This window comes from Moschus berezovskii, chromosome 4 (genome assembly GCF_049115385.1).
Source record: "Moschus berezovskii isolate FMDL1 chromosome 4, NW_MosBer_1.0, whole genome shotgun sequence".
Lineage (NCBI taxonomy): Eukaryota > Metazoa > Chordata > Mammalia > Artiodactyla > Moschidae > Moschus > Moschus berezovskii.
Genome location: NC_142463.1, coordinates 92,182,582 through 92,192,505, shown reverse-complemented (window position 1 = coordinate 92,192,505; position 9,924 = coordinate 92,182,582). Strand labels below are relative to the sequence as shown.

At 53.2% G+C, this 9,924-nt stretch overlaps 1 protein-coding gene across 1 annotated transcript; it reads right to left on the bottom strand.

Annotated features, from left to right (window-relative positions):
* Nucleotides 1-2,214: 2,214 nt before the first annotated feature.
* On the bottom strand, nucleotides 2,215-7,743 carry TAFA3 (TAFA chemokine like family member 3). Its single transcript, XM_088835587.1, has 6 exons — nucleotides 7,415-7,743; nucleotides 6,238-6,291; nucleotides 4,776-4,891; nucleotides 3,950-4,099; nucleotides 2,937-3,061; nucleotides 2,215-2,331 (listed from the first exon to the last, which is right to left on the bottom strand). Exons 3-6 carry the CDS (start codon nucleotides 4,888-4,890, stop codon nucleotides 2,215-2,217), a joined length of 507 nt encoding a protein of 168 aa, XP_088691713.1. The 5' UTR covers nucleotide 4,891; nucleotides 6,238-6,291; nucleotides 7,415-7,743.
* Nucleotides 7,744-9,924: the final 2,181 nt, after the last annotated feature.

Here is a 9,924-nt window from a genome sequence, read left to right as displayed (position 1 = left end):
AGATAAACCCCAGAGTGGGGTGAATGTTCTTGATTTTTGGACATGGGGAGGGAGGGAGGGAGAGAGAGTAGCAGGAGGGGCTGAGACTAAGCCCCAACCCTGATTTGTCTTCTCTTGAGAGTCAGAATTCAGCACTGTGCCAGCTGGTCTCTACTGACCATCACAAGGCCCATCACATCCTGTAGTCCTGGTGATCCCAGTCGATCCCAGCTGATGCCAGTAGTCACTGAGGTTGTCTGTGATTTTCTTACTGATGAGACATCCAAGTAATTTGCATCTCTGAGGCCTGTGTATCTGTCATCTCCAAAGTATTTAGGGTGCCAACCTCACTGGCTGACCCTCAGGCCTGGATAGTCTCTATCCAGCCCACCAGGGGCTCCCCCGCTGCCCAGTAGGGCCTTAGAAGGAAGAGGACTCTGACCAGCCAGCCCTGGACGCTACCTAGATCCTCTCTTGAAGCCAGAGTCCCTGAGAGGTGCAGACTCCTAAGGACTCTGGAAGAGACAGGTTCGAGAGGACAATGAGGCTGCCAGCTCAGAGTGCCCACCTGTAACTGGACTGTCAGGAGTCTGTTTGGAGGTTTTGGGGCTGAGGGCAGAGTGGAGATCCAGTGACCCCACATCCTGGTGGGTAGATGTTCTGGATTATTTCAGAGAGGAGTCACCTTTGTAAAAGTTCTTGCTCAGGATCATTTTGCTGTCTGGCCAGTTCTTTGCAGATTCCTGTTCTTGAGCTAAAAACAGCATGGAAGACCCAGGCTGCAATCCTAATATCCAGGCTAAGCGAAAGGTTAGCAGTCTTAGAGATTTAGGAGCCCAAGCTGTGAGACCTTGGGCCAGTCATCTCATCTCTGTGGGACTCAGTTTTGTCATCTGTTAGAATGAGCAAACAAACAAAAACTTGGGGTACCTGGGTGGGTGTGGTTTTACAGTCCTGTCCAGCCCATACCCAGCATGCCCAAAGCAGGCAAGGCCCCTGCAGAAGCTTTTAGGGAAAGTTGTTTGGCTTCATCTTGGCTTTCCCTTCCCAGGTCAATTCAGTCCCATTCAAATGAGATACAGTTAGTCAGACATCAGGGGAGAGTTTTCCTTTAGCAGGTCAGCACTTGCTGGGGATTCAGAGGGACATAAAGTAGGGAAGTAGTGGGTGGTGAATATAACCTCTTGTCTTTGTGCCCTGTGGCTAGAGGGTGGCCGATGAGCTGTGGGAGTCCCCTCCCCAAACCCCAACACGCTCACAGCATATGGTCCAGAAACCACAGTCTGATACCACATGCTTTAGTCTAAGTTATCAAGATTGCCTTTCATCAGCTCTCCAACTTCACTGAACATTCCTTAAGGGTAGGGATTGTATCTTGACCTTCTTCTGTCTCCCAGGAGAGCCCAGCATCACAGGTATGTGACTGGAGATGGGCCTGGAGATATGAGGTCTGGATCTGCTGAGAAGTTTGACTGCAATGCCCCTGGAAAGAGTCCGTGTACTGGGCAGAGGGTATGGGTCCAGATAAGCAAATCCTGATATTTGCCGGCTGATAACTGGACACCCTTCTCTCGTCCATGTCTCAATCAAGCTGTCAGGTCATGACCCCAAGAACTATTGTGTCACCTAGAAAGCAAGTGATGCAAGAAGGTTAGAGAAGGGAATGCCTGTGCTATCCCAGCATGCCAGAGATTCCCCTGGATATGCAGGTCATGCGGAGGTCACTGCTGCTGATCCCTTCCCCTGAAGCAGTCCAAACTGGGAAAGCACAGCCTGGTGGGCCAGGCAAACTTAAATCACTCCCATGTGACTACTGTTTTCTTCAGAGTAGCTAACAGATGGCAAGCACAGTGATCTACAGGCTACAAACCCAAACCTGTAAACGAGTGACGTCAGAAGCTCTGGGGTGGGTCTCTTCTAGTCTTAAATCTACACAGCGTGACTGTGTCCCTTGCATGCCTGAAGATAGGAAGCTCGACTTTAGGTCTGGCAGCACCTTACTTTGCTGTGGCTCCTGTTCTATGTCCTGTGAAAATGTTGCTCTCTTCAGAACTCCAGAGCCCACATTTCCTTCTCTGTTGTCTTGTTTGCATGCTTGTTTGCTGGGTGTGATGGTGAAGAGGGAAGGCAGAAGGCAGAGTTCTGGCCTCCCCCACAGTGTCACTCATTTATACAAATGGCCATGACGGAGTGATACAACTAATTAACTGTGACACATACGGAACTGCTAAGAGTTCAATAAAATTTTAATGACAGAGCCTTGCTCTGTGAGGCGGGCAGCAAACCATGAAAACTACCACCCTCTCTGGTGGTGTCAGCACAGCAATTCAACCGGAGGAAGGCAGGTGTCAGCTGTAAGGAGTGAATCATGGGAGCGTGGGGTGGGGCCTGTGGCAGGGGCGGGTGGGAAGAATGTCCTCTGCAGAGATTCCACTTGGAATTATCTAGATTATTTCTTCAATTCTCTACTTTGTTCTAAGGACCTGACATTTTCTGGGAGGAAAACTCACTCAAGGCAGAGGGGGAAACCAAGGCTTACGGAGCAACGGAATCTGCCCAGAAGGACATGCATGTGTGCGTGCATGCTAAGTCGCTTCAGTCATGTCTAACTCTTTGCAACCCTGTGGACTGTAGCCTGTCACGCTCTTCTGTCCATGGGATTCTCCAGACAAGAGAGTCCTGGAGAGGGTTGCCATTCCCTCCTCCAGGGGATCTTCCCAACCCAGGGATTGAAACTGTACCAGAGGGACACACTGGATTTCAAATCCAGAAGACCTGACTCCAGTCCCCAGAGTCTAGACAAACCCAGCAGAGACTGTCTGGAAATGAGCCCAGAGAATCTGCTGCTCTCACTGTGGGAAACCAGCATCCTGGATCCCAGGGCTCTCTGCCCCCTTGTCCCACCCCCGGTGAAGGCAGAAGAGTAGGGGTGGGATGAGGCGTCCACCCCTGGATACCTTGGTGGTTCTGACTTTGTGTCCACTGCTGCAACTCCACCCTGACAGGTCCGGGAGCACTTTACACTCCTCCCCTGGCAGGCAGGGCTCCATGTGACACCACCACTTCTGCAGGACTATGGAGGCTGTGGAAGCAGGAGGAAGTGAGGGCAGATCTAAGGTCTCTGCATGCAGTGGTGGGGGGTGGGGGGGCTGGTCTGTGCAAAATGAAGGGCGCATTCCCACACACCCTGGCTCTGAGCCCTGCATTTTTCTTGTCTTTTCCCGACTCTGAGCTGCCTGCAAGGCAGTATTCAGGCTGAGGCCTGGGGACACAACCACACCAACCTCAAGCCTACTGACCTTCCATCTCACCAAAGCCAGGGGAGGGTGACGGGGAAGTGGTCTCTAAGGCAACCCTTGACTTGAGCCACCTGGTTGATAGCAGAGAGGCACAGACTTCGATATACACTTTAGGATAGGTGAGCAACTGTGCAAGTCATCTGAGGGGGCCAGAGGCCAGGCACGTGTGTGAGAGAGGGAGTGAGCACAAGTGGGCGTGTTTATAGCCATGTGAGCATAAAAAAATGAACATGGGCAGGGCTGCGGGAAAGGCACGAATAGGAAGGAATCCACTGCTGAGCGACGTGTGTGGCTTCAGGATGAGAGGGGCTGTGAGAGGCCTGGGAAGGAGTCGCGGGTGAAGAAGTCAGCATCTGGAGGAGTGGGTGTGAAGTGATGAGCCTGCCGGAAGGCTGAGGATCCACCTGAGGAAATGGATCCGTGCCTGTGTCAGGCAGTAGGTGCGGTCTGGAGGGAGGGCATGTGCATGTGAACGCACTTTCCTCATCTCTGGGATGGGGATGGTCACATCTGCGCCCCTCCCCCCAGGGGCGGCCCCTTCATTTGAGACTCCCAGGGTGAAAGCCCTGAGATGGGCATGAAATTGCATCCCCAGCAGATGGCGAAGCCTGGACAGACCTTCTTATCTCTCTGACCAGGCCCTCCCCGCTGGGTCCCAGCCTCTCACTCACCATCCACACAGGAGGGCTTTGCCCGGGTGGTGCCGGCCACCTGGCCAGAAAAGCAAGAGCATTTAACGGTCTGGGAGCGCTCCTCGATGTGGTTCCGGTTACAGCAGCGGTGGGTGGCGATCACCTCGCAGGTGCCCTGCTTCACGGGGACTGAAGGGGCCAGCACAGATCCAGATCTGTGGTCAGCCCAGGCCCGCGACTCTCCTCCCCTTCCCCGCAACTCCATGCCCTCAGCCTCTCCTCCCAGCTCGGGGCAGGGGTGGGTAAGAGATTTCCAAATTTAGGGGAGGAGGGAGTGGATGAAGTCTCCCTTCTGCGTCCCAGGGCTCCTGTCCTTCCTTCCTCCCCAGCGAGGCCACACTCATCACCCTGGCAGAGTCTAGCCCTTGGGCAGGACAAAGATGGAGTCCACACCAACCCCCACCTCCTGGCCTCCTCCGGGAGAGGCCAAGGGCCTCGGGGCTTACAATGCGTGGGGGAGGATGATCCGCTTACACCAGCTTTAGCCATCCCAGAAGGAAAACCACAGAATTAGGCCAGGAGGCTAGACTTAAGCCCTGACCCGGGGGCGCCTCTCCCTGCAGAACACCTTCCAGCCTGGAAGGCAAGGTAAGAATGGGTCTGCTGGTGCCTTCTTGGACTGGGATAGCAGAGAGGGCAGAGTCTCTGGGTGAAGAACAGGTGCCAGAACCCCTAGAATCTGAGGGTTTTACTCTGCCTCAGAGATCTGCCTGCTGTGGAATGGGGTGGGGTGGTTTGTCCAGCTTTCCAGGCATCCTGGAAAACCACATGCCCCCTGGGGTCAGTCCCACCACTTCCCCCAAACCTGTGGGAGTTGGAGGCTGCAAGGAAGCTGAGGCCAGGCGGGTCCACAGCCAGGCCAGGCAAAGTGCCAGCAGCCAGCCACATGTGTTCCAGGTCTGCGTGGCCCTCTCACGCATCCTGCAGAAAGAAGCACATGCCCTGCTTGACTCCAGGCAGGAGCCGCCCCTCAGCCACCCCAGTGCCCAGTCCCAGCATCGCTGTGCCACATGCTCTGGGAAGCACAGAGGGGGGCAAGACCCCACTTTGTCCCCAGGCAGCTCTCAGCCTAGCACACACTGTAGAAAGTGGTGAGTGCCGGAGTAGGAAAGGGGAGTAGGAAAGGACACGTTCTGCTGGGAATAGCGTGGAAAGCTCTGTGGAAGAGATGACACTTAGGAAGTGTCTTAAGGAATGACATGGACATGGTCCCATGGAGGGCTGTGACATGGGAGGAATAATAATGCTAACTCCCAGGTGTTGAGCACCTGACCCACACACTGCAACCATGCTCTTGAATCCTTCACAACTGTCCTACAATGTAGAATTATTTGTACCCATTTTACAGATGAGCAAACTGATACTCAAAAAGTCTGGACACAATCTAAACAACCATCAATAAAGGACTGGCTAAATACATTGCGGGCCATCTGTGCAAATGCAGTCCCATACAGAAAGCTGTAAAAGAATGAGGAAATGCTGTATGTACTGAGGCATGCAGTGGACTCCAAGATAACCCATCATTTAGGGGGAAAAGCAAAGTGCAGGGTGATGTGTATTCAATATGTAAAAGGGAGGGATTATATATGTTCCTCAAATATAAGTAAGCTAGCTCACTCTGGAAAATGTACCAAAAGACCCTAATAACATTGTTTGCAACCAAGAAGAGAAAGTAGCGGTCTGAGAGTGAGAAACTGGTTGACCGAGAAGCAAAGGGAGAAAAGACATTTTCCTTCCTATTGCTCTTTAATCTTTTGGATTCTGAATCATAGGAATCTGCGAGCAATTAAACAAAAATTAAATATAAAAAGGAAGAAATGGAATGGAGGCTCAGAGAAGTCAAATAACTTGCCCAAGACCAGGCAGCATGTGGGTCGAAAAGCCCTGAGCCCAGAAACCTGCCCTATTCCCACTGGACCATTTTGTTCTTGCTCTCTTTCCCTTTCCTTCTCCTCCTTCATCCTTGTTGGTTCACATCTCCCAAATCTTTCCCAGAGAGTGGACTAGAAATGGAGGGAATCCCAGGGAAGCAGAGGCACAGAGCAGCTGGGAGCCCCCAAGCACAGAAGAGGCCTGAACCGCCCTTTCTGCTGCACTGCTGGCCCCTTAGGGCATCACTGGGCTCCCCCGGATGCCAGCTTGGTGCTGGGAACACCAGAGGCCACACCAGATGCCAGGGCTCACTTGCTCCCCTGCTCCTTTTGGAAACAGTGACTGTTCTATGTCTACCCATGCCCACCCCCCCCAACTCCCCCTCTTCAGCTCACCTTTTTTGGAATCCTTTAACTTCTTTCTGTTCATCCACTGGCTTCAGACTCTACCTAGACAAGCAGGAGAGATTCTTGTGCTTTGCAAGGGACAGAGGGAGCCTGTGGCCCTCTAGGGGGTGGAAGAGGGCCTGGGTGAGGGCTAGCAGGTGGACTGGGCACTGAAGTGGAACCTAATTCTGAGGCTGTTCCCCAAGGTGCCAGGACAGCGGGTAAAGTACCTCCTCTGCCTTGGGAATTCGCAGAGGGCCTTGCAGACTCTGGGAACATGTAGTGGTAAGCCTGAAAAGAGAAGCAGGAGATGGTAGGCGGTGTCTACGAACCAACGCTATCACCTCTCTGGTCTTGGGAAGGGGATGAAGGCCTGAGAAGTGTTTCTGAGCAGAATCTGACAGACTGCTGCTGGGGAGAGGCTCCTGAGAATAACCACCCCCAAGGTCCCGAATCCTCTTTGCTGCCCCTCCTCCTCATCCTGCTTCGCACCTGCTTCCTGGACTGCCCAGGAGCCGGCTCAACTCTGCCACCCTCACCCCCATTCCCCCTCCAGGTTTCTGAGCCCCAGAGGCTTCAGCTCTCTTTAAGACCTCCCCTCTCTCAGCCTCCAAAGGGAGGTGGAACTGGGGCAGGTCAGATGCTGGGGCTCAAGAAGGACGGACAGCCTCCTGTCGTGGCTCCCCAAGAGTAAGAGCCCAGAAAGGACTGTGCCGGCAGATGGAGGAAGTGGTGCCAAACCCCCCTGGGACAGGTGTGCTCCAAGAGCAAGGAGATTCTAGAAGCACCTTTTTCCTGAGCTGGTGTCTCTCCTCCCCGCCCTCTTTGGGAATATTTGTTTTGACGATTACATAGGCAGCCTCCCCATCCCATTTCTCTGAGCTGCCACATCCTTCAATCTAACGTTTTCATTTCTCTTAATGAACCTCAAAATCCAAAGACCTCGGAGTGTATTAGATGGGTTCTCTGGCATTCTATTCCCTCCCTTAGAGAGAGCTAGAGAGAGAAGCTTCTGGGATTCGTTCTCGGGCTGCCACACACCTGCCTGTTTCCCAGGCTGTTTCCGCACGCCCCGCATGCCAGCATAGGGCTGAGAATGTGAACTGCCAGATCCACCTTTCCCCACCCTTCCCGGCCCACGCCGACTCAGTCCTCCCGATTCTGAGCCCCCAAGTCCGGGACCTACCTGCCCCAGGCGGTGCCAGCTGGTTCTACCCGCGGGCCTGAGGTTCTCTTCACCTCTTAGCCCGGGATGGAGACCCGAAAGGGGGACTGAGGCCCCGCTGCTGTCTAGTCCGGAGCTCTGTTCCCCTCACCAAGTTGCTGTGTCCCCGAAGCGGTGGGGCTCTGGTCAAAGTGGCATCACGGTCAGGCGGGGCCCGCTGCGGGCACCGGGGAGCTCCAGGCCCGCCCGGCCAGCTCTGCAGAGCTCAGCCGGGGTCCCTGCGAAGCTCCCGCCCGCAGGCTGGGGAAGTACGCGGCCGCCGCCGCCGCCGCCTCCTCGCCCGGGGCCGCTCTCGCTTCCCCAGCCCGGAGCGGTTGTCGCCTCCGCCTCTCGGACTGCGCTCCGCCCGCCCGGCGGCCACAGCGACCCCTGGCGGTCGAGGCAAGACCAGGGACGAGGGGAAGAGAAGCCAGTCCCGCAATGCGGTCCGTGGTGTAGGCTGGGGTAATTCAGAGAGGTCCCTCAAAACTCTGGACGTCTTAGGGCTTGGGGTGCGGGTGCTGAGTGTGAGAACAGCTCAGACACTCAGAGACTTCGGGTCTTGAACATTTCCGAACTGCACTGTCTAAGAAGGTAACCATCAGTCGTATGGGATTATTTAAATCTAAATAGAATTAAGTTTCTCATTTACACTCATGACATTTCAAGTGCTTAGTTGCCACATGTGGCTAGGGACTACTGCATTGGGCAGAAAAGATATAGAACATTCCCACGTTGCACAAAATCCTATTTGACAGTGTTCTTCTGGATAGATGTTATCCCTTCAGTGTTAAAATGTTAAAAATCCAGGAGGAAATAACAAACGATCTCTACTTCAGGAGTGGTGTCCTCTTGGGCAGGAAGGACCAGGGGAGGTAAGAGAGTAGGAGCCCAGCAGGCAGGAGGGCTTTGGTAGGCCTGTGGGTGACCTCAACTTGGGAACTCTTGAGACCCAGTTTCTTCATCACCATAAAAACTGCAATGTAATTGCCATTGTACAGTGTATAATTCATTACAGGTGATCTGAATGTGAAAATATTAGACAAATGAGAGAGGGAAGTGGTGGTTGGTGTGTGAATTTGTCTCTTAATTGAAGGCTATTCCTCCTAGTTAAAGAGAGCTTTCGGGTTGGAGTAATGGGGAGGGGAGAGGCAAGGGGAAGAAGCCCAGTTCTGGACTCTGAGCCACTGCATGTGGCCCAGGACAGAGGGACTTCTCTTAAGGATGCCCAGTTCCCACCCCTAGCCAAGGCCTTGCACACTCCTAGCAGGACCAGCCTCTGAACAGTAGAAGAATATCCTACAAGACTGCTTCTTCCCACTGCATGCCTGCTTTTCCCTTTCACTCTGTGCTGCCTTGGGGATGAACGGAGGTGGTGACCTTCTCACCAGGTTCTGGGGCAGTCTGAGGATGGAGGAGGTGTGATGATGCCAGGAATAGGTGATGAGAGATTCAGGGAGAGGAGATCCTTAGGATTTGGGTATGGTCAGAGGGCTGTTCTGAAGCCCAAGGAAATGGTTGACATCCCTGTTGATCATCTGGTGCTGGAACTAGGTCTTTGGGCCCTGGCTCTGTAGCCCACTTGCAGTCACATCATGATGGATGCTGTGAAGAGCAGGAATTACAGAACTGAGGGGGAAAAAAGGAATTACGGAGCCGAGTGACACAGAGAAGTGGTAAGCAAACTGTCCCAGAAACACTGAATAATAAAAATAGCCAGGATGTTGTATTTTTTTCTTCTGTCTTTAGCTTGCTGTGGCTGTTTATGTCATTTATCTGTGAGCTCGTTTCAGTTTTTCTCAAACAGGAGGGAAATATCCTTAGCAGCAGCAAGTCCTTATGTCCATCTGCCTCGCCGCTCTGTGCCTTTGGGTCTGACTTTTGCTTTTTCTTTTCTTGTGACTTCTTTTTTCTTTCTCTCTGCCCAGGGTGTAGGTGTAACTATAGAAGTCTATCAACCTGAATGACCTTTGTGAGATTTTTATTTGGAAGCTACCAGGAAAGTCACCCCTTCTGGGGCTATAGGCTAGCCAGGAACAGAGTAGTGGTCAGGAAGCACCCACCTGACAGAGTCCAGAGGTGGAATACCCATCCTGAACTGGGTGCCAGTGATCTCTGAGGACTACCCTAACTTGCATTAGGATCTTAAGGGCCTTGTCCCCATTTGAACCATGCATGGGGAAGGAGGTGTCTCTGGAAGCCCAATCAATTCCCAGGCTTAGGGACCATAGCTCTTTCAGCAGCCCGTCAGTACCGCCCTCCCCTCTCAGGTAGGCACGTAGCCTGGCCTCTGTCTCCCCCCGGTGGCAGTCACAGAAGTTGTTCACCTGGATTGCTCTCAGTCTCTGTGTTAAGAGGGTGGGAGAGAAGGAACCCCCACTCTTCCGCTCTTCACCTACCTCTTCTTAACCCTTCTTCTCTCATCTAGATAAATCAGCTTGATTCTTAAGATAGTATCAGTTTAGGTGGTTGGGAAATGGACACGGGCATAA